The sequence below is a fragment of the Eschscholzia californica genome, unplaced genomic scaffold (assembly GCF_041429995.1).
Source record: "Eschscholzia californica isolate CP2 unplaced genomic scaffold, dmEscCali1.0.p SCAF_5, whole genome shotgun sequence".
In the NCBI taxonomy this organism is placed as follows: domain Eukaryota; kingdom Viridiplantae; phylum Streptophyta; class Magnoliopsida; order Ranunculales; family Papaveraceae; genus Eschscholzia; species Eschscholzia californica.
Genome location: NW_028238472.1, coordinates 15,472,419 through 15,495,793, shown reverse-complemented (window position 1 = coordinate 15,495,793; position 23,375 = coordinate 15,472,419). Strand labels below are relative to the sequence as shown.

The 23,375-nt window shown below is 37.2% G+C and overlaps 1 protein-coding gene across 4 annotated transcripts; it reads left to right on the top strand.

Annotated features, from left to right (window-relative positions):
- The first annotated feature begins 496 nt into the window (after window positions 1–496).
- On the top strand, window positions 497–22,816 carry LOC147537403 (transcription regulator). Of its 4 annotated transcripts, none has more exons than XM_086640865.1 (51): window positions 497–829; window positions 1,910–2,210; window positions 2,334–2,553; window positions 2,666–3,005; window positions 3,122–3,235; window positions 3,316–3,444; window positions 3,531–3,722; window positions 3,823–4,017; window positions 5,246–5,383; window positions 5,519–5,641; window positions 5,717–5,967; window positions 6,580–6,683; window positions 7,523–7,617; window positions 7,700–7,942; window positions 8,717–8,917; window positions 9,017–9,131; window positions 9,274–9,371; window positions 10,506–10,651; window positions 10,770–10,878; window positions 10,961–11,107; window positions 11,374–11,421; window positions 11,552–11,680; window positions 11,778–12,005; window positions 12,090–12,230; window positions 12,335–12,414; window positions 12,498–12,603; window positions 12,726–12,821; window positions 12,996–13,148; window positions 13,320–13,502; window positions 13,598–13,836; window positions 13,933–14,068; window positions 14,151–14,270; window positions 14,929–14,973; window positions 15,130–15,207; window positions 15,283–15,399; window positions 16,777–16,903; window positions 16,999–17,102; window positions 17,187–17,330; window positions 17,430–17,516; window positions 18,950–19,099; window positions 19,194–19,331; window positions 19,427–19,474; window positions 19,569–19,715; window positions 19,856–19,917; window positions 20,076–20,229; window positions 20,347–20,538; window positions 20,624–20,728; window positions 20,837–20,977; window positions 21,501–21,734; window positions 22,256–22,357; window positions 22,479–22,816. In XM_086640865.1, exons 1-51 carry the CDS (start codon window positions 731–733, stop codon window positions 22,626–22,628), a joined length of 7,344 nt encoding a protein of 2,447 aa, XP_086496991.1. In that variant the 5' UTR covers window positions 497–730; the 3' UTR covers window positions 22,629–22,816. The 4 variants fall into 4 exon arrangements, with proteins under 4 accessions (XP_086496991.1, XP_086496992.1, XP_086496994.1 ...); XM_086640866.1 differs by having other exon boundaries at window positions 503–829; window positions 17,193–17,330; XM_086640868.1 differs by having other exon boundaries at window positions 506–829; window positions 12,090–12,194; window positions 17,193–17,330.
- The last annotated feature ends 559 nt before the right edge of the window (window positions 22,817–23,375 follow it).

The following is a 23,375-nucleotide window of genomic DNA, read 5'->3' as shown; positions in this document are numbered from 1 at the left end:
AGCCCGTTCCGCCCGAACCCGACATTTTATAGCCCGAGCCCGTCCGCGCCCGCCCGATTCCCACCCCTACGTCTAGTCAATGGATAACAGTTCCTGTAGTAGTGTCGAAGGTGGATAGAAAAAGTTTAAACTTTACCGAAAGATATAAAATATTATTAACAAAAAAACAATAAAACTCAAAATGCAAAAATACGATTTAAAAATCTATAGTAGAACTTTTTGTCGAAAAAGTCTATCATAGAACTTTTAAAATTAAAATTCCATTTGAAGATCTTCTTAGTTGCGATTTATCTTCGTCAAATAAAGTTTCCCCTACAAACGTGACACAAAAAAACGAGTAATCAAACAAGAAAACATGATTTATTTAAAAAAAATTATTTATCCGATTTTTCTAACTCGTTATTTCGGAAAGGAAAAAAAGAAAATTAATTAAGAATAAATAAATAAATCAATAGTTCAACAAAAAATAAAAATAAATAAATAAATCAATAGAAAAGAAAGAAATGAATGAAAAATAATATAAAGGGGCAATGGGGGGGGGGGGGGGGGGGGGGGGGCTTGGGTTTCATGCGAATTTCAGACTGTGTAATAGGATCCCATCAAATCCTCTTGCTCGCTCTCTCTGCTTTCTTTTTGAAGATCCACACCCTCAAGTGCCCTCTTTCGTATTCTGGTCGTCTCTGTTCAACAAACCCTAGAAATCCCCCCCCCCTTTCTACTTCTCATCAAAATGCTTCCGTTCTCGTTAACCGCTTCCACCCAGATTTCATTCTTACTTCGGAGCTTCAATGATTCCAACTTCGATTCTGTCCTTCGTGAGCTCTGTCAGGTATGTTAATATTATTCTCTCTATCTATTGGTGAAAAGCCCTAGATTTTTCCCTGATTATTTTCTACGAATCGCAACTTCTTTTCTTCTGTTTTAGTTTACTCTAGAAGTTGAACTATGTTTGTTTATTGGGAAATTATTTAGATCCGATGGTTAATTTCATCTATAGAGTTCTATTCATGATTCGATCTCTTGTTTTATGATTCTTGAAACAGAACTTTATAAAAAAATCATGCTTCTGAGTTATAAAGCTATCTTGATTGAATTACTGAGGTATATGTGATGCTTTGCTTAATCTCCATGAGGAAAAAATGGAGCTTTTTCGTTGAACCTTTTCTCCACAAGATGTCTTATTGTTTCCCTCTCTCTCTCTCTCTCTCGTCCTCCCCTTCACTTTTAGACTTCTAGTCTTGCGTATTATATCATTTTGGATAAAATTCAAAGACTTAGGGTTATATTTTCTATTCGATGTCTAATTTTTGTAGTTTCAACTAGCAAATTGTGGGTATTCAATAATTTGTGACTTAATATTAAGTAACTTAAAGGGTAGTCAAGGGTTTAACACTGTCTGCCTTGAGCTTAGTTATATTATGGGCGGAAAGTCTCATACCATTGGAGATAAGCTTATCTAATAGCCTTGAGGTGGAGGCCATTCTCGCACTATTATACCATTGCAGTCTGAATTCTTTCTAAGTGGGATGAGTTAATAGAGTAATAACTTCTTTTTAATATGGTACCCCTATCATTGTATTATACCACATTTTTATCAATATTATTCAAATTTCAAAAAATAATAATTATGGGTGAAAAGTTGTGTTATCTTTCTGATTACAGAAGATAATGATCTCACTTCATCCTCTGCAATCAGCTACTGAATAGACGTGGGTTTGATATTATGTGATTGTCTTTTCGTTATCAATCAGTTCTCAACAAAAAAAAAAAAATCAGTTACCACAGCTGTACATATCCATTGGCTTTGCTCCAGTTTCACTTGTACACATTAGTGTTATTTCGACACTTAATATTTCTTTGCGACCTTACCTCTCTTTACTTCTAATGTAGTATTTATTGCAATGTGCAGTTTGCGGACTATGGAAGTGAGGGGAGTATTTTATTGCTCCGGACCTGCTTAGAGCACATGGACGTTTATGTTGGAGGTGTGCAGAACATGCAATTAAAACCCGATCTTCTTGCCGCCATATTTAGATATCTGCTCGATAGACCAAATTTCAGCACAGTGTTATGTGAAACACTGAGATTGCCAGCAAGCACTGATGGATTTCTAGAAGATCTCGCGAAGGTGCTGCATCTTTCGGTGTCTGAAAAAATTGGGTTAGGCCTTGCTTTATCGGATTCAGATGATCCCGACATGAAGAAGAGTGGTAAGCTTCAGTAGTTATTGATGGAGATTTCTAGATAACTTTCACGTTTACTAATTCTGGGTATGTTGGACCTATTTTTGCATATTTACGTCAACACGTAATAATATCTTTTTGTGATTGTAGGGCAAAGCTTCTGTATAGCTCAGATTGAAGAATTATGTGAAAATCCTGCTTCTATTGATTGTCAAGAACAAATTCAGAATATTATCAGTTTTCTCTCTCAGTCAGAGGGCCTTACTAAGCATGTAGATTCCTTTATCAAGATGTTTTCTCTATTGCAGCTGAAAGATAGTACTCGTTTTGTATTAGCTCCTCTGCTTTTAGACGAATCCAAGTCATTGAGGTTTTGGTCCCTCTTGTCTTTTTTATCTGTTTCAAAATTTTTTGGTGGAACTATATTTCCAGTTTTTCATCCTTTACCATCTTAATCTCTTCCATTTAATGAGTTCTTGCAGGCACTTAGATCTATTCTACGAGTGCAGCGAAAATGATTTTGATGACATCCTTGCGGAGATGGAGAAGGAGATGAGCATGACTGACATCATTAAGGAACTGGGCTATGGTTGCACAGTTAATGCTTCACACTGCAAAGACATTTTATCTCTTTTTCTACCTCTTACTGAAGTCACGATCTCCAAGTTGCTTAGTACTGTTGCACGAACCCATGTTGGGTTAGATGATGGACAGGGTACACATTCAACATTCTGCTCTGCTCTTGGTATTAGTTCTTGTGCTGATTCATCTTGGTCAAGCTCTTGGAACATTGAGGTGCTCGTGGACTCAATAAAACAGCTTGTGAGTTTCACTATCCCTTGGTAGTTATTTTGTTCCAACATCAGTTATCCTTGTCAACAGTGTTTTTGAAGTATCCAAGTCTAAGTCACGGCTGGCTGTTTCTTTTTGAAATTCAGGCCCCTGACACTAACTGGGTACATGTTATGGAAAACCTCGACCACGAGGGCTTGTACTTCCCAAATGAGGCGGCTTTTAACTTCTTCATGTCTGTTTATAAGAGTGCATGCAAGGTATGTGTCTTTAATGTAAATACGTGAATCTGGGAACTGATACCTATTGGAATTGGTAATAAGCAAAAAACATTCTACAGGATCCATTCCCACTCCATGCCATCAGTGGGTCAGTATGGAAGTATGCGGAAGGTCAACTGTCTTTTTTAAAATATGCGGTTTCAGCTCCACCTGAGATTTTTACATTTGCGCACTCCGCAAGGAAGCTGGTATGATGTTTTACAGTTATTCTATCAGTCATTGTTCTATTTGTTATTGGTTTCTAGGTAATTGGAATTGCTGATATTATATTCAGATGTATGTTGATGCTGTTCATGGTCATGAGATTGCAAATGGACATGCAAATCAGGCATGGCTATGTCTTAACTTGCTGGATGTTTTATGCCAACTTGCTGAGAGGGGCCGTGCTAGATCTGTTCGATCGATTCTAGAGTATCCTGTCAAACGCTGTCCTGAACTCTTGCTTCTTGGATTAGCCCACACTCATGTATGTTTTTTCTGGTTTTACATGTACAATTTCGTCCTTAAATCTATTCTTATTACTATTGTTATTGGTTGTTTGACAAATATATCCTTTTCCAATGTAGACGGCATTTAACCTACTTCAACATGAAGTTTTGTCGACTGTTTTTCCCATGATAGTTGGGACTTCCTCAGGAGGTGGTGTTATTCTTCACCTTTGGAATGCTAATCCCAATCTTGTTTTGCGGGGGTTCTTGGATATCACAAAGTTGGATTCAGGAAACATGATTACAATTTTAAACATTTGCCATGAGGTCAAGGTAAATGATTTGTACCAACTTACTAAAAGTACATATTTATATATGTAATCTATACTTGTAACCTTTACACTATTCAAAAGTTATTTTCACGTAGTCCGACAATTACACAAAATTAAGTAGGCAGGAAAGTTTCTAGTTAGAGCTAAATGACGCAAAACCATAAATGACCAAAATCAATTTTATCTGTCTGGTATGCGGATTGCTCTGGTAACAGGACGTGGTACTCTACCATGTGAGCATCGGGTATGGTAGGGGTATACATCTTCTATATGCTATTTCTCTTAATGTGGTACATTTTATACTCTTTATGATGCATTTATTATAAATACACGTACTCTCATATATGATATCTCTTAAAATCCAACAAGCTAATTAAAAATTATTGTAGGTAGCTTATCAACTAGTTGAGTTTATAGGATCTTACAAAGATTTTGGTTTAATTAGGATAAAATTCCGGTACGCTAATTTTGGGGTATTGATTGCGAACCCACCCATTATGGCTACGAGGAATCGGGTGCGCCGTACGCAATGGGGAGGAAAGTATATGTTACTTTGAGCTAAAAGCACCTCATGGTGAACTTTCTTACAATCTGTCTTCAAATTCCGAATTTGGGATCTTGTATGGTTATTTTGAGAGAAACAATAAGATGGATTGTTTATATACATCTGCACAATTATGATAGGCCCGAGAAGAGCGAAGAAATGAGAAAAAGGTTTCACCTTCGCTGCCCTGTTCATATACTTATGCGTCTTGTATTATTGTTTTAAACGTTTCCAGTAACTAATAATGTTGTGTTTCTGGAATTAGTGTTGCTCTTGCATTACCTACTTTTGTTCCGAAATCCTTTTAGTTATTGTTTTGTACTGGTATTACTGGGAGAAGTGCTACTTGCTGTACAGTTCAAACGATCTTTAACTTTCCTTAAATATCTGGCTTAACTTTTATTCTCTTTTACCTCTGAAAAATGTATAGAAGATTTCTATGTAGTATGTAGGTATTATTAAATGATTTCTGCAATTAATTGAGACTGATAATCAGTTTATGCTGAACAACTTTGAGATGTTTCAATGCTAGTCAATTCCAATTCTATTTTTAAAATGTGGTTATGGTTTAATTGTAGTTTTTATGTTTACATTCTCATGGAATCGGTTTCTTTATTAATAACTGAATTTCCTCTACAATGACTTAGTTGTTTTGAATTCCTTTCTTAATTTACTATTATGACAGATTTTGTCATCAGTCTTGGATATGGCTCCTTTTGCGTTCAGCATTAAATTGGCCGTACTTGCTTTTGGAAAAGAACAAATAAATTTTGAGAAATGGTTGAATGATAATCTCATCATGTATGGAGATACTTTCCTTGAGGTAATACTGATTGGTTCTTAGTAGTGAATCTCTGACTCAGTGCTTCTATTCATACTCTTTTTGAAAGTCAGTTTCTGTTTATATAGTGAACGAGTTTGAGGCATTTTACAATGTAATTTATATTTTGTCATCCAGGAGTGTTTCAAGTTCTTGAATGAAAATCAACTTCTTGAAGGCCAAAATACTACTGCTATCCCCTTTCAACATTCTGGTGTTACTGTTAGTGCTTCTTTAGAGGCGAGTTCAATATTATCTAAGGTATATGTCCTCTCAGTTTACGGTAACTCTTTCATTTTCAAGGTGTCTCTGTTGATTGACATTATATATTTTTAGGTCCTTCAAGTTTATGGTGAACAAAACAGCATTCCGGAGCATCTCTCTGAGGGAATTAGAAGATTTTATCGACCGTCTGTATCTGCTCCTCACGCCACAGAGAGGGGTAGAATTGAAGCGACATCTGATGGGTATCCAGATGATATAGAGGGAGAAGCTAATTCTTACTTCCACCAGATGTTTTCTGGGCAACTGACTATTGATGCAATGGTGCAAATGCTTGCTCGTTTCAAGGAATCTTCTGAGAAAAGGTATTCTAGATTTACTGCAACTAAGGTCTAAAAATAGGCCCTTTCCTGTAAAAGAAATTACAAATATTTGTTTGTTATAATATTTCTCTGTGGTAGAAAAAAGTTTTCAGAAATTACAAATATCGATCGGTACCCTATAGTTACTCCCACATGGTAGTGCATCTGTCAGGATAAGTCAATCGTTGTGTATATAGATAATTAAACTTATAAATTGCTAGACTACCATTTGTTCCAGTATCAGAGTTAGGCCGGTACACTCCACTTCCTTTGACGTGATACTGATCTGAACTTGTATGTATTCCTGTTTCTGTAGTCATTTTAGCTAATTAGCTGTTCACCTGTAATATGTTCTTCTTCAGTTTCTGTAGTCATTTTGATATGGCAGTGTATACAATTTTGGTTTATGAAGAACCCCAAGTTGTTCCATTTTGGGCGATCTCACTTTTTCTGTATTGGGTTGCTCTAGAGTCTAGCCCTACTGTTGATATTTGGATGATGCAACCAAGGTCTTGCCAATGAATATGTACTTCAAATAAAGCTATTTTCCATGCCAAGGAGGTATTGGTGATTATTTGATTCGTCTCTAAGGAATTACTTGTCTTGAATTTTCAGGGAACAATCAATCTTTGAATGTATGATAGGAAACCTGTTTGAGGAGTACAAGTTTTTTCCAAAATATCCAGAAAGGCAGCTTAAAATTGCTGCTGTTCTCTTCGGTAAGAATCACTGTTTAACAGTTATTTAACTGTTTCATGTGATGAGTTTGTTTCCTTTACAGTCTCCGGGCTTACTCATATTTTATATTAGATGAGCAAATTGTGATGTGATCGTTTCGTTTCATTTCCGTTTTGTGTTTTGCTGCTTTACCAAGGCCATGTTATAAAACTCTTAAAGCTAAATTATTATGATAAGCCGGCAGGATAGCTTTTTCTAGCCAAACGAAGAGGCCAGATCATGATTAAACCCACATGCCTCCAGGTTGATTTGACTTACACCGCTATGCGTGGGTCTGCCACCTTGCCTGCTTCTTACCCGATCATACTCCCCTAGGTGCAATGCTATGAAAGCTGATTTTTTATAAAGACACCTGCCGAGTTGTTTGTTTCTCACCTTAATCAACCTGGAGGCGTGCTTCTTGACCGTTTTAATTCCTTGATCAGTCTTTTAGTTGCAATGTTAGGAGAGCTGAATCTTTTGGATGGTGACAAGCCTGTGGAGTTCACTAAAGCATGCATCACCTATGGTAGTATCTCGGCCCATGAATCACTTACAGTCGTCTGTTAGCTTCAAGATATAATTACTTTTTGTATGAGAAATTCTTTGATTGGTTTGAGAGGATATTAAGAATACAAGGACATTTCATTGGACAATAATATACAGTTGAGTTGTTGTCTGCATGATATAATTAAGAAAGTAGTCCACTTTTTGTGCTGTGATGGAAAGATAACAAGAAACATCATTGTAGCTCAATAATATAGTATCCATCTTCTACTTTGTTATGTTTTTGGCACACATTTTCATGTTGTTCTGTTTATGTGGATGCTTTGAGTTGCAGGATCTTTAATAAAGCACCAGCTTGTGACTCATCTTACCCTTGGTATTGCTCTTCGGGGTGTTTTGGATGCGTTGCGTAAATCTTCTGATTCAAGGGTTAGTTTTATCTTCTGAGAGGTGCCTAGTCTTACATTATTTATATTTCTAATGGGGAATGCTGGTGATTGGCTGCTTTCAGATGTTTGTATTTGGAGCCCTAGCGTTGGAGCAATTTGTGGATCGTTTGGTGGAATGGCCTCAGTATTGCAATCATATTTTGCAAATATCTCATCTGCGCGCAACCCATGCACAGCTTGTTGCATTCATTGAGCATGCTCTTGCAAGGATCTCATCTAGCCATTCCGAGTCAAATGGAGGTGGCAGTGTTACACCCTCTGATCAGCAACAAGGGCCTAGTCTGGCTAGCTTGGAAAACATGGAGGTAGGCATTGGTTTAATTGTTTGACATTCTATGTATCGTAAATTTGAGCAATTAAAGGGCTACATCTTACATGATATCATGAATATGTTGAAGATCACCTTAACTAGGTCACTTTAGTTGCAACGGTCTTTTTGGTGTGGAAAACATGAAGATAGGCATCGGTTTAATTGTTTGACATTCTTCATATACATGAGACGTCTTCAAATGAATTGTGTTTGTTTGGGATCTGTATCTGGTTGACAAGATCAACGATTTGGAGAATCCTCTTGTCAAAATTACAGAAGTACTGTTTAATTGAGGAGGCATCTCATTTCTTCTACTGCCTCACTTCAAAGGGTTTTGGATATTGACAACCATCATGTGCAATTCTTCGTTTGAATTCTAATTCATGTCTGAACTTTTCTTCTGAGTTCTCCATCTGCACAGTGAAATAGATGCTTTTCTGATGGATCTCACCCACAATCTCTAAGCATGTCAAATCTTAAGAAAGACCTCTCCCCTTTCTCGCTAAAGCTGCAATGTTTTCATCTGATGCCAATCCCCATCCAAACTCCATGAAACTAGATTCTAGACCATCAACTGATGTTTAGTGCAAGTTGTCGACTGTAGTTTGAACAAACTTTTGAAAAAGTTATTCTCTGTTTAAACCTATTTATTCTGGTCCAGTACTGCTCTTGGTTATTGCAAGTTCTACTTTGCTGTTTATTGGTTAATAATCTATTTGCTAATATGTTTCAAGTTCTTTTTAATAACTAATAACTAATGGGTTCTTAGGCACAAGAGTCTTCATGGAAATCTATAGAATCTAGCACCATACACCCTGGACAGCTACTCTCTTCTCCATTTCAAGCTCAACACAGAAATCCCGGCTCTCCCGATGACAGGCATAAACCAGCCACAAATTCAGCTAGCCACATGAAGCCCATTGGACAGCCTTCCATGGCCTCAATACACGATGTTGTTGGTAATCAGAAGGTACATATCTATTTGATTTGAAGTTACTCTGGGTCATTTGAATCTTTCTGCAGTCTGATTTTTAGTCTGACATTCTTTTTCCGTCACCTTTCTTTCTAGGTAAATGTTACACAGTCCTTGCTAACTGGGCTCTCTCAGAGTGTGTCCAGCGGCCCGTCCAGTGTCTCTTCCTCCCCAGGTTTTCTGCGCCCATCCCGAGGAATCACATCTACTGGTAATTTTCATCTAACTTTTGATAATAATTAATTTTCCTATTTATTCTGGATAATGGTTTTCCTTCATTTCTCCTAAAAGTATCATGTTCTGAATCTCGAATGCATCTGATCTTCTCTGTCCGGATGCCCATCTGTCTGTAGGCATGCCTAGACAACATTCTTATAGCACAGGATTTGGTTCTGCTTTGAACATTGAAACACTTGTTTCAGCTGCAGAGAGAAGGGATACTCCCATGGAGGTAAGTTATCAGTTTGACATTCTTGTCCTCATGCATTTGGATGAGATCCTGCATTAGTGTCTTGGGTGTCTGTTCACTACTTGTATATTTCATTATCTTAAGAGATGGATGGAACTGGGGCAGGCCTGCAATTATGGAGCAGTGTGCAGGCCATAGGGAGGTCTTAAACTGCCAAATGTTTGTAAGAAAAGTTGGGAAACAAAGACAGTTGCACTGGTATGGTGCATTTCGAAGAGGAGTAACAATGTCGTATTTAAGGACAAGAATCTGAACTAAGAGTAGATAGTAGATACAGTGAAGACCATTGTGTTTCAATGGAGCTGAATAGGGGACATGAGTAGGGGAAAACCACTTTCTACACAGATTTTGTAGCACGGGAAATTGTTTTTCACTTGGTGTAGTTTTCCTGGGTCTTCAGGCGGGTCTTACAGTGAAACTTAGGGTTCACTCTCCTATTTTTGTGTGAATGTCCACTCCTTTGTATATTCTTAAAATGAGAAGTTATTGTCGTTTTCAAATGAAGCCTCAGGACCCTCTCCAATAAGATACCCAAAAACGAGAAGTTATTGTCGTTTTAGTACCACCTTACAACTGTGATAATTCATAAATTAAAAACTAATCCTAGCTAGTTAAGCTTGGGTAAATAAAAAATAAAAGTTAAATATAACTAGTTAGAGTAAACAAAAGACCTTCTATTGTGGGGAATGTCTTCAAGGATAGCAATCACACCATAACTAGACTTTGTTGCGTAATTATTATATAATAGGCCACATGGCTGCTATGCATGTGCCTACAAGAGTTAGTTCAAAATCAAGACAAATACTACACCGACACAAGTCAATATCAACATACCTTTTTATGTAAATACTAAATAGTAAATAGCGTAGAGTGAATGTTCAGAAAGATTGACGCGGACTGTCGTGGTATTTGTGTGTTTTACCCTTTTTCGGGGATCAAATGACTTCATTGGCAGTCAATATACCCTGTTATTGTAACATGAGCTTGAGAAAAAAGTAGAGATCTGCAATATGTGGAAAGTATGAAAGGTGTGAAGTTTCTGAAAGAGCCCTTTTGTAACACTTATTTTGCCTCTTCACTGCACTTACTGTTTATTCCTTCAATCCTTGAAAATAGGTTCCTTCTTCAGACATTCAGGACAAAATATTATTTATGATCAATAATATTTCAACTGCAAATGTTGAAGCTAAGGCGAAAGAGTTAACTGATATTTTGAAAGAGGAGTGCTATCCATGGTTTGCTCAGTATATGGTGATGAAAAGGTTAGGAGTTCTGAACTTCATTAATACATACAAGAATGTACTTCCACTCTTCTGCCTGTGTTTAATGTTTTACTGTCTGGCTTTCCTGGATAATGATAAAAATTGGGCTTGTTGGCAGGGCAAGTATTGAGCCAAATTTCCACGATTTGTACTTGAAGTTCTTAGATAAGATTAACTCAAAAGCTCTGAACAAGGAGATTGTAAAAGCTACTTATGAGAACTGCAAGGTGCGCATTTGAGGTTTATTTATCATCTGTCTGTTATGTTTTTCGTGGAGAGATGCGAGTTACTGTTTTTTTTTGTTTTCAGGTCTTACTAAGATCTGAGCTTATAAAATCAAGTTCAGAAGAACGCTCCTTGCTGAAAAATCTTGGTAGTTGGTTGGGGAAGTTTACAATTGGGAGAAACCAAGCATTAAGGGCTATGGAAATAGATCCCAAAATTTTAATTACAGAGGTTATTCTTTCTTATATTTTCTATCATAACGATAATCTTTCCTCGACTAGTCATAGCATTGCCATTTTTTGATTGTCTACTGTGGTTAATATTGTGAGGTTTACTTGGCAAATAAACCTTCTATTCTAGATAGGCCTTCACACTGTATTTTTTATCTTCTAAACTTTCTGTCAGTTATTTTGTTTTCGAATGAGACTGGTTAAATTGTTAATAAGCAAGTACTTTATTATGATCACACTAATGTATACTTTGATTTCCGTGGTCAGGCGTATGAAAAAGGATTGATGATCGCAGTAATTCCATTTACCTCCAAGGTATATCTACTTATGTCGAGGGTCTTGGTTTTTATTGCAGTTCGAAAATATCATTCACGAAACATCTCTTATTTGGTAATCTGTAGAATGAAGAACTGTGATTTTTCATTTTTACATGCACTTATTTCAGATTTTGGAACCATGCATAAATAGTCTGGCATATCAGCCTCCAAATCCCTGGACCATGAGCATTCTTGGTTTACTTGCTGAGATTTATGCACTGCCAAATCTGAAAATGAACCTCAAGTTTGACATTGAGGTACCTCCTTACTGGCAAAATTTTATTGACACAGATTTTCAGTCTGAATTTTTTTATACTATCTTCTCTCATGTACCTTTCTCTCTTGGTGTCCTAGGTCCTATTTAAGAACCTTGGTGTGGATATGAAAGACGTCAAGCCTAGTTCTCTTCTAAAAGACCGGGTTAGAGAAGTAGAGGGAAATCCTGATTTTTCCAATAAAGATATTGTAGTCACTCAGTCTCAAATTGTTTCTGAAGTCAACTTGGGAATGATACCCACACCAAGTCAAGTTGAGCTGCAGCCCGAGGTTGTTAGCCAGTCCCACTCAACTGTGTTACCTCAGGTTTGTTCTCTAAAATTTCATTAGCTGTAGTTAGGAAGTTCTGTTCTTGCTTAGCAAATTGATTGTTAATGCTGGCGAATGTAGTACAATACACCCCTTCATCATGCACCGAATTTGTTGACGGACGAAGAAAAGAGGGTAGCGTCAAGCTTATCTGAGCGGCTTCCTTCTGCCCAGGGACTGTCACAGGTTACTTCAACTCAGTCATCGTTCTCTGTTGGCCAGGTGTGATTGCAGTCTTTAGCTGCTTCAGTGTCATCAGAACTTATGGTTGCAAGTTTGCTCATTTCTTGTTTTATTATTTATATTTTGTAATTTTGCTGTTGCAGACTCCAATTCTTGATATCGGAACTGAAGTTATTGTCAACCCGAAGCTTAGTGCTCTTGGTCTAAAGATGCATTTCCAGAGGTTGGAGTTATCCTTGCCTATCTGTTCTTTATTTATTTGTTTGTATCTATTTCTCTTCTTGTTCACACTAGTGTTCGCAACAGAGTTGTTCCTATGGCAATGGAGAGGGCTATCAAGGAAATCATGTCTCCTGTTGTTCAGCGAAGTGTTACTATTGCAATTCAAACAACTAAAGAACTTGTCCTGAAGGTTATATATTGCATACCCACATACTAACATATTTTCCTTTTACCTATAGTCTTGATTTGAACCTAGATATGCATTAAAGGATATCCTACTTATCTTGTAATTTTATAACTGAATGCTCTCAGGACTATGCTATGGAGTCCGATGAGAGCCTTATATATAATTCTGCTCGCATGATGGTGGCAAATCTAGCTGGAAGGTTAGCACATGTTACTTGCAAGGTTTGTCACTTCGGTTATTCTCTGAAAAACTTTAGTTAACCTCTTTCTGTTATCTTAAGAAATTAGATTGGAGTTATCTCTATATAACTTATTTGTTTAAGATTTTCTGTTTAGGTCTTTCTTCTTTCTTCTTGGAATATTTTTGAATATCAATAACAGTTTGGTCCTTTTTAGGAGCTTCTCCGTGTTTCAATTTCAACTCACTTGAGGGCTTTGCTTTTGGCTCCGAGTCTTGCAAATGAGCTCCTTGAACAAGCTGTGCAGCTTGTTACCAATGATAACCTTGATTTGGGCTGTGTTGTGGTAGAAAAGGCTGCAGTCGATAAGGTATGACATTAATGTACATCCATATTCGTCAGTGCTTCGCTATTTTAGAGATGCTCAAGAGTCGAATTTTCTTCCATTTGATGCTTTATAGTCGTTCCTCAGTTGTAACAAAGTTTTTCGGTTATACAATTGAAAATGGAGAAGTAATTGGTGGTGTGCTTATTGTGATAGGCAGTACAAACTATTGACGGTGAAATAGCGGGGAAACTTGCTTTAAGAAGGAATCATAGAGAGGGTGTTGGTCCTGCGTATTTTGATGCGAGTAATTACACACAAGGTCCTATGGGTGTAGTACCAGAGGCCCTCCGCCCAAAACCTGGCCATTTGTCCCTTTCGCAGCAGCGAGTTTACGAGGTACTTTGCTATCCTTCCAGATGGATATTTTCTAGTGAATAATTACTGCTAGGGCGTCCCATATACCTTCATTATAATCTGCCTATTTGCCTTAGGATTTTGTGAGGTTTCCATGGCAAAACCAATCAGCTCAAAGTTCAAATGCATTACCTGCTGGTCAACCTTCTTCATTTGGTGGTTCTAGTAATTCTACTGTGCCTCGTGCCTACACACCTACTTCTGCGCAGCTGAATCCTAGTGTTTATGCACAAGGAGGCTCAGGATTTGGTTCAGTTGCACAACCGCTAGATCTATTTTCTGAGGAGATTGATCCTAGTTCAACACCGCTTCAAAGGTATTTCCTGTGTGCAAATATTTTCTTCTTCTCTTTATATTTATCGCAGAGTGCAGTTGCTGATTGATATTCCCTGTTGCTTTTAAATAACGACAGTGCTTCGTCCGCTCATACTGAGGCATCTGATGCAGTTGGCCAGCATCTTACTGAAATCAATGCAGGGGTTGGTTCGTTTATTTCGACTGTTCCAGCGCCTGAACTGCATCCAGTCGATCCCTCTGCTGTTGGCAAAGTAAGAGCTTGATCTCTCGTTAGTTTGGATTTTGTCGGTTCCCATATTCTTTTGCACTGATTGGTTCTGTTATTTCTCTTAGGATTTGGGGGCTACTGCACAGTCATCACCTACGAGTTCTGCAACAGGCTTGGGAACTGGCATATCTGAACCTCTATCCACTGGGGATGCGTTAGATAAGTACCAAGTTGTGGCACAAAAGGTAAGAAATTTTCCGACGATCTTGCTTTGCCTTTTGCACGTTGCACATGTAACTCCTCTCTTTTGATGCAGATAGAATCAACCATTTTCATGTTTTTAGAGTAATATTTTTTAATACTTCAATTGCTAGAGTATGAATTGCATTAGGCTCTGCTTGTTATCCTGGGAATTTTTCGAAAATTCACATCTCAAGTATGCCTAATGATGGTGATATTATGTAATATCATATGGACCCATATATGCATTAGGCAATAGGATTTGAATATGTGTAGTTATTTATAAAGCAATGAATGTTCACATCCCAGCCTGTCAAATTTATGTGGGCTAGAACTTAAACAACTAAAACTGGTGAATAGATGGCTGTAACATTTGTAGAAATTCCCTGAATACAATGGATGTGTATATTTACTATCTAGGGGCTCTAGATGAAGGCAATGCTTATTCTCTTAAGTAACTTTCAGTTGAATAAATGTATGGTTCAGCTTGAGCCTAATTTCTTTTTTCTTTTTTTCACGAATTAACCTGGCCATATGCCCTTTGACCTGAATCTTTTTATAGGCATGTGCTTCATATGCTTTTTCTCCATCCTCTTTGCTCATCTTGGGTTTGCTTCCCAATTAAGTATTTCTTTTTTAATTTGCTGTTTTTTTGTATGGCAGCTTGAAACTCTCATAGCTAAAGATGCCACAGATGCGGAAGTTCAGGTATTTATTGTCCGTATACATTTTATGCTTATCAATAACCTAATAATCCCTTCCACCTCATTTGAAGAATCTTTTGGTTACATGTCTTTTTCTCATACAGTAGATCTATCTACCTCTACAAATTTTACTTACTCTTTGAGGTATTTCTTTGTTCAGGGAGTTATCTCTGATGTTCCCGAAATTATACTTAAATGTGTAAGCCGAGACGAGGCTGCTATCTTTGTGGCCCAAAAGGTGGGGTGTTTTCCCTTCAGTACTACTCTTTATTTCATAAGCATGGTTGCATCATGATGTTTATATTCGTTGCAGGCTTTTAAGAGTCTATACGAGAATGCAGCAAACAGTTCACTTGTCGGTGCTTATCTTGCAATTCTAGTTGCTATTCGAGATGTTTGCAAGCTTGTCGTGAAGGAACTTACTAGTTGGGTAAGTTCGTTTCATGTTATTCTCTTTGAAATGTCTGGCACAAATTTTGTTGGCAAGCTACACTAGTCACATTCAATTTGTTTCCAAATAAGCCATTTTTCTGATAAACACTAACCTAGATTATATGCTTCAAACATATTCTCCATGTGTTGTTGCTCTGCTTAGTCAACATATGTTCTCAATATAAAGTGGCAGAATGACACCCTCTGGTTTTAGTATGTTGTGGGCATATAAAGATTTCTGGTTACTAACTTTATATTTATTGATTGTACTTTATGATCTAATTACTAACTTTTTGCTTTTGAATAAGTTGATTAAATTTCATCATAGTTAATTAAGATGTAGCCAATTATCAATGTTTGTCATAGTTAATTATCAATTCTTGTCATAGTTAATGCCAGAACATTTGAAAAAGAAATGTGCTATGGAGTGTCACGAGTTCAAGTCAATTACTGGTAGTTCAAGTCAAGGAATGAAATTTCGGTTTCGGTAGAAATTTCGGTCGGTCAAAAAGTAGAAACGTTTCGTAGGAACGTTTCGGTCAGTGTGGAAATCTTACAAATTTACAGAAATGATAGAAATATGATGCAATTATGTATAACAAGATTATTAAACCATAATGAAGCACAAAAATGATGTTTAACATTATCTATTAGTTTGAGGGAGTATTAACAATTATACAGTTACTTCCGGGGGTAAATTAAATAACTTTTTGGCTATAACACTCAAAAGATAACATTCTTACTGATAATAGTTAATAGTTAACAAACACATTCTTACTGATAATAGTTAATAGTTAACAAACTATGTTAGTTTAAGAAGGTATTGTCAATTACTCAATTACACAGTTATACCAGGGTGTTACTAAGATGAAATCAATTTAGGCAGTTAAGTCATGGCATAAAGCATTCAAATAGATTTAAAAAGCATTAAAAACATAATATAAAAATCAAGAGAGATCTAAGAGAAATTAAGATGAAAAAGACTAAGGAAGGGATGTGTTTCTAGTATTAGTTTCTCCGGGTTTTTTGCTAGATTTCTACTATGTCGGTCAAAATTTCCATCATGTCGGTGGAAATTTCGATATTTCCAACCACTTCGGTGGAAATTTCGATCATGTCGGTGGAAACTATGCAAGAAATAGTTGTAAGTGTTACTTCGTGCACCTAATCCAATTTTAGGAAACGTTTCGCGAAATTTCGGTGAAATTTCGGGAAGTTTCATTCCTTGGTTCAAGTGCATTTGCACGTAATTTGTGTCTGTTTCTTTGCCTTTATCAGCCATTACTAAATGTAAATAGAAAATCATCTGAAAGTGCATTAGAACCTTCAATAAGTATTCTGCATTTATCCATTTAGATGTTCAAATTCTTTTTAGGTGATTTACTCGGAGGAAGATCGGAAGTTCAATAAAGATATTACCGTTGGTCTCATTCGCTCTGAACTTCTAAACCTTGCGGAGTACAATGTGCACATGGCAAAGCTTATTGATGCGGGACGGAATAGTACGCACACAGGAAACAATTTAATTTATTTTTTAAATTGAGAAATAGTAAATATTTTAATAAGGCTAACAGATCGCGGTTCCTAACATGTCCAGAAGCTGCAAAGGAGTTCGCAATTTCTCTTCTTCAAACCTTGGTTGCCCAGGAATCTGGGGCCGGTATTTCGGAGCTCCACAGTCTCTGTGATGCATTGTCAAAGGTTAGAGGAACATCTTTTCTAGTATTTCATATTCTTTGAAGTATCAGAATGCAAAAGATGTAATCATTGATGATTGGTGTCAAGTTGCAGCTTGCTACAAGACCTGGATCACCTGAAGCTTTACAACAACTGGTTGACATTGCTAGAAATCCTGCTGCTAATGCCTCTGCTCTGCCGAGTCCTACTGTTGGCAAGGATGAGAAGCCCAAGCAGTCTAGAGACAAAAAGGTTGCCTAGTGGTTTTAGACATTAATGATATACATCTTCTTGTATTTGTCTTATACTTTTTAGGGGATCCAAAACTCAGGACTTGTTTTGTCTAAGCAGGCTCCTACTGTACGTTCTGTGGCTGGTAGGGAGGACTATAACGTTGTTGAGTCCATGGTCGCAGACCCTGCTGGTTTCCGTGAGCAGGTAAATTGCAATGCTTATTCTCTGGCTGAATGCATCTTGCAAGCTACTCTATAATGAAATTCGTTTGCTAAAACACTATCCGTACGTCAAGGGTCAAACTCCTCAAAAATGAAAATCTAGTTAGGTGTTACTTTAAAGCGTTGCATGGTTTACATGGAGTGTCAAACGGATACCAAGTATGTTGGTTAGAAACCTATGCTGCTTGAACATTGATTGGCTTGTTTTTTTATAGAAAAACTTAGCGTGGTTGATTGCAATTTAGGGCAAGAATAAAATTTATGTTGGTGTGATTACTTCCTTTTTCATGATTTTCTTGAAAGAAATATATTAGGAGAGAGCATGCAAGTGATTTTAAGAAAAATTATATGAATGAAGTGAGACATCTTGAAAATAATTTCCTCCAGGAGAGGTGGCACATAACATTTTCTTGTGAAAATTTATGAAAAAAAAATAATTACATAAGGAAAAGTCTTTTTTCTTCCCTGAAAATCTATGAAGTATTGTAAATTCTAGTTTACAGATTTCTTCCCCCTTCCCTTCAGAAATTGCCAAAGAAGTCGTTCGAAACTTATTTTGCTTCAATGCATGGCATTTTGGACCATGTACTTTTTGATAGCCGTGTAAAATGCATACTGCTTTTGATCCTTCCTAGATATGGATACATGTATCTGAGCTTCAATTGGTTCATGTGAGATCTTTTATGTATATCTTGTGTTTACTTCGTTTACTTCATTACTTTGGTAGTTTCATATTGGATCCGTTAAATTCTATTTTTGGTTGAAATTTGAGGCCATTATCTAGTTTAACATTTACCGTGGTTGATCCAAAATAAATATTTGTAAGGACCTGGTAACTAAGGCCAAGGCGGTGTCTACATATAGGGGTCTTTTGAAGTTCTTGTATCCGAAAGCATGTGCGGTTTAGCGTGCTATGCTCGTACCAGCGTACGCGCTACATGGTTTAGTTTCAGTGCTATATGCATCGACTAGTCTTTGCAGCAGTGCTCAACATTTCTCTCGGTTTATAGACTTACTCCGTATTTGGTTGATGTCATTATCTAAGTTGACATGGTTGATCCAAAAAAAAAATCAGTAAGGACCTGATAACTAAGGCTTGTCTGCATATAGGGATCTTTGTAGGTTTCCGGTTACGAAACCATTTATGGGTCCGCGTAGCGATACTTGTACTGTGTACATGTTACACAGTTCAATTGCAGTATTATATGCATACACTAGAGTACTTGCAGCATTGTTCAACATTACCGTCGGTTTACACGCTACCTCAATTTGAAAATTGCAGGACTCTATTCTGATTCAAGCATACGAAATGTACATGTAGATTAGTTAAGCTGGATATGTATTTGTCTATTTGATTCAAATGCACATGCAATTCAAATACACGACTAAATGTTTATTCTTCTGAACGAAATGCAGGTCTCGATGTTGTTTATGGAATGGTACAGGATTTGTGAAGCTACTACTGGCACAAATGACGCTGCTGTAAATCATTTTGTTTCACAGTTGCAACAGAGTGGACTGCTTAAAGGTGACGATATGACAGATCGCTTTTTCCGCCTCCTCACGGTAATTATGCTTATCCAACATTGAATCAGTAAGATGCTGGATTTTATGAAGTACAGACAAATATGATAGATCAACAACTTAATTCTTATCTCAGGAGATTTCTGTGTCGCACTGCTTGTCTACCGAGGGTATTAGCTCAGGGACCTTGCCACTGCAACCACCTCAACAAGCGCCATCTCTATCTTTTGCAACTATAGATATATATGCCAAGCTTGTGTTTTCTATCTTGAAGGTATAGACATTTTCTTCAGCGTTTAGTAACATTTGGTTTCTCTTCGTACACTTCTCATCAGTACAATGTTTTCTGCTTGTCTTTCTGGTTGTTAGTACCCTGCTGTCGATCAGGGATCAAATAAGCTTTTTCTTCTTCCCAAGGTTAGAACACTAACAATGCATTTCATTGTTTTCTTTCTGTCCCTGCCTCTGTTCGCTGAACCATTATGCCACTCATTTCTCTAATTTTGACCAGATTCTGTTGGTTATTGTGAGAGTCGTACAAAAAGATGCTGACGAGAAGAAGACAACTTTCAATCCAAGACCGTACTTCAGGTTGTTCGTTAATTTGCTCTTGGACCTTGGTTCTCCTGATCCTGTGCTCGAGGGTGCCAACTTTCAGGTCCTTGTTCTTTATTTGTTCATATCGTGTTATACATTTCAGGGGTATCTAATTCTGTCTATGCATTTTTTGTCGTTTCATGACCGCTCTCATTAACCAGAACTTTCTAGCTTTCTAACCTCTAGATGAATGTTTCGCAGATTTTGGCGCAATTTGCCCCTACTTTCCATGCACTGCAGCCTCTCAGAGTACCTGCATTTAGGTTAGTAACTTAAGTTTTTCTATAGTGATCGAGTGATTTACTGATATAGAATGCTCGTTCTCTTATAACCTGTATGGAAATGAAAGAACCTTAACTCGAAATTCTTGTTCAGATGGTAGCATCTATTTCCTACACTAACTTGATTGTACCCTTTCCAGCTTTGCATGGCTTGAGCTAGTAAGTCACAGGACTTTCATGCCAAAATTGCTCCACGGAAACTCTCAGAAGGGTTCTCCTCTTATCCAACGTTTGCTGGTAGATTTGTTCAAATTCATGGAGCCCTACTTGAGAAATGCTGAACTTGGAGAACCTGTAAGCTTTCATTACTTGTCTGTTCTTTGCAGTAAATATAAGGTTTATCAAAATTAAGCTCATCATATATTGCTATTTATACTTTGTGTTTCTCTCTTGCGCTTTGTGGGTGGGCAGGTTCAGTTCCTCTACAAAGGCACTCTCCGAGTTCTTCTCGTGCTTCTTCATGATTTCCCAGAATTCCTATGCAATTATCATTTTAGCTTCTGTGATGTCATTCCTCCCAGCTGTATCCAGATGCGAAATGTTATTCTTAGTGCATTTCCGAGGAACATGAGACTGCCTGATCCCTCTACCCCAAACTTAAAGGTGATTAATTGGTTGCATATGCAATTTTTGATTGTTTTGATCAGTCACTGTTGTTTGACTTTGTTTCCTGAAAATCGATATACAGATTGATCTATTAGCAGAAATAAGTCAATCACCGTGTATTTTCTCTGAGGTTGACGCTGCACTGAAAGCAAAACAGATGAAGACCGACATTGATGAATATCTAATGGTAGCTAAAGTTCTTCCCTGGTTTTGTTTACTTCTCCTTTTTTATACTTTTATTATTATTTATTGTTCTATGTTCCGATGGTTGGATTCGGCTTTCTTTTTCAACTAGCTCCAGACAAAGCAACAAGGGTCATCATTCTTGACAGAACTGAAACAGAGATTGTTGCTTGCTCCAACTGAGGTAGCACAGGCCGGGACCCGTTATAATGTGCCATTGATCAATTCTCTTGTGCTTTATGTGGGGATGCAGGTAATGTTTTATGATTTTATATTACTTGTTCTCTTGTTGTCTTATGAGCTCATGTGCATTTTTAAAGAAGCTACACTTTCTCTCTGTTATTAACTGCTCCAAGTGCATTATCTGTCATTAGAAAAAACTACACTCTTTTAAATTGCAGTGCTTTATTTCACATTTCAATTGATTTAAATTTTCGGTGAGGGTGATGTTTGTCCAATTATAAGCTAAGTAGTTGGGATTGGCCAATCCCAAGTAACTTGTGGACTGCATCGATATCCAAGTTTTCCGTACCTTTTCCATAACCCCGATAAAGGATCTTTTGTGTGTAGTCATGCATCATCAAATGTTAAAGTTGTTATGTAGGGAACTTAGAATTTTCGGAGATTAGTATAATTCCGTATTGTAGAATTTGCGGCCCATGTGTGTGTATCTATATACATATATACACACACACGTACATGGTATTGCCCGAGATTAGTGGATGGTAAAAATTTTCTGCAGCTTAAAGAGTATTGGGTTTATTGTACTCTTCCAGGCTATCCAGCAACTACAGACCAAGACACCACCTCCACAGATGACACACACTGCTCCAATGGACATTTTCTTGGTCGGTGCTGCTATGGATATTTTCCAGACGCTAATAGGAGATCTTGATACCGAAGGTCGATATCTCTTCCTAAACGCCGTTGCTAATCAGCTACGCTACCCCAACAACCACACCCACTATTTCTCATTTGTTCTTCTGTACCTCTTCGCTGAAGCCAATCAGGTTCGTACACTGTTCCGCTTCCTCTTCAATTAATTTCCTGTTAATTATTTTGGCAATGAAGCAAGCGTTTTCTAGTAAGGTTGTTGTGGATGAACTTTTTAGACACATTTACTGTCAAAAGTTTTGCTTTGTGTTGAATCAATTAATAGTGTTAGTCCTACGAGGTATAGAAATGACTAAAATATTCTTACTCATGTTTAGAACTTGTTATTGTAATTGCACGCCATTAAAGCATAACTTAGTCCTGGATATTCATAAAAACAAACTGTTTTACCCAGTTGTGAGGTAGTGTTTGGAGTCAGATCCTATATTTGATTTGAGGTCTGAATTATCTGGAGTCCGATTTCTGTCCGACCCGTCTGAAATGAATGATTTTTGTTTATTCGGACTCCATTTCAGTTTGACGAATTACATTTCTGCAAGGAGAGAAAAACGAACACACTCCAGTTTCTTTGAGAGTTGTCACAGCATGTATTATGGTCTAAATTTGTTCTCTTTTTTTTCACTATAATTCTGTGCAGGAGGTTGTCCAAGAACAAATCACTAGGGTTTTACTGGAACGTTTGATCGTGAACCGTCCTCATCCTTGGGGTCTACTCATCACTTTTATCGAGCTTATCAAGGTTTGGAGGACCCTTCTCGTCTACTCCTTTCATCAGTTTTTTTAATTTAAAGCTTTTGAGCAGTTATTGATGCTCGCATTAGTAGTTACGAATGGTGATATCGTGCTTCATTGTGTTGCAGAATCCTCGGTATAACTTCTGGACACGATCATTCACAAGATGTGCCCCTGAGATTGAGAAACTGTTTGAATCTGTGTCAAGATCTTGTGGAGGTCCCAAAACTGTGGATGAGAGCTTGGTATCTGGAGGGATGCCTGATACAACACACTGATCTCTTTTCGCTCTCCTAGATCATTCAGCATTGTAAATAAGTAGAACTAGATCTTGACAATATTTTCTGTAAACTGTAATTCTTGTGTATTTTCTGTTGAAAAATTTGAGAAGTTGATGACCATTGATACATGTTAAAATGTAATGCACTTGTGTTTTGGTACTTCAAGAGAAGGAAATTTGAACTTCTGCTCCTTTTTACTGGAAGGTTGTCGAATTAAGATTGATGTTGGTTAAGATTGATGTTGGTTAGGGGAGAACATGATTGAAGAAATACCCTAATGTGTATTCAGATCAACTCCAATGCAAGCTTGACTTACGCTTAAAAACTCACTTTTCAACTCAAAAGTAAATGCCTAAGCTTATCTTCAAAAATCAACTCCAGTTCAGGCCTTTGTGGATGGGTGTGTAAAAAATGTGTGATATTATGTATGTTCGAGCCACATGAGTAAACTAATTCGGAATATATTTTTTCATCCCACTTTTTAACCAATCAACTAATTAACGGGATAACAATTATTTGATTGAAAATTTAAATTTATTTAAGTTCGATTAAACAACATTGATTATAACAACGTGATTAAAAATTTAAATCTACATAAGTACAACTAAACAAAATCATGAAAGGGGTTTCTGGGGTCTTGTGTAAGACCGCCATATAAGCATCTTGTGATGTCCTAAATAGTCGTACACTATTTTCGTCGAGAACCCTAGCATCAATCATCATTAAATTCACGTTATATTTATA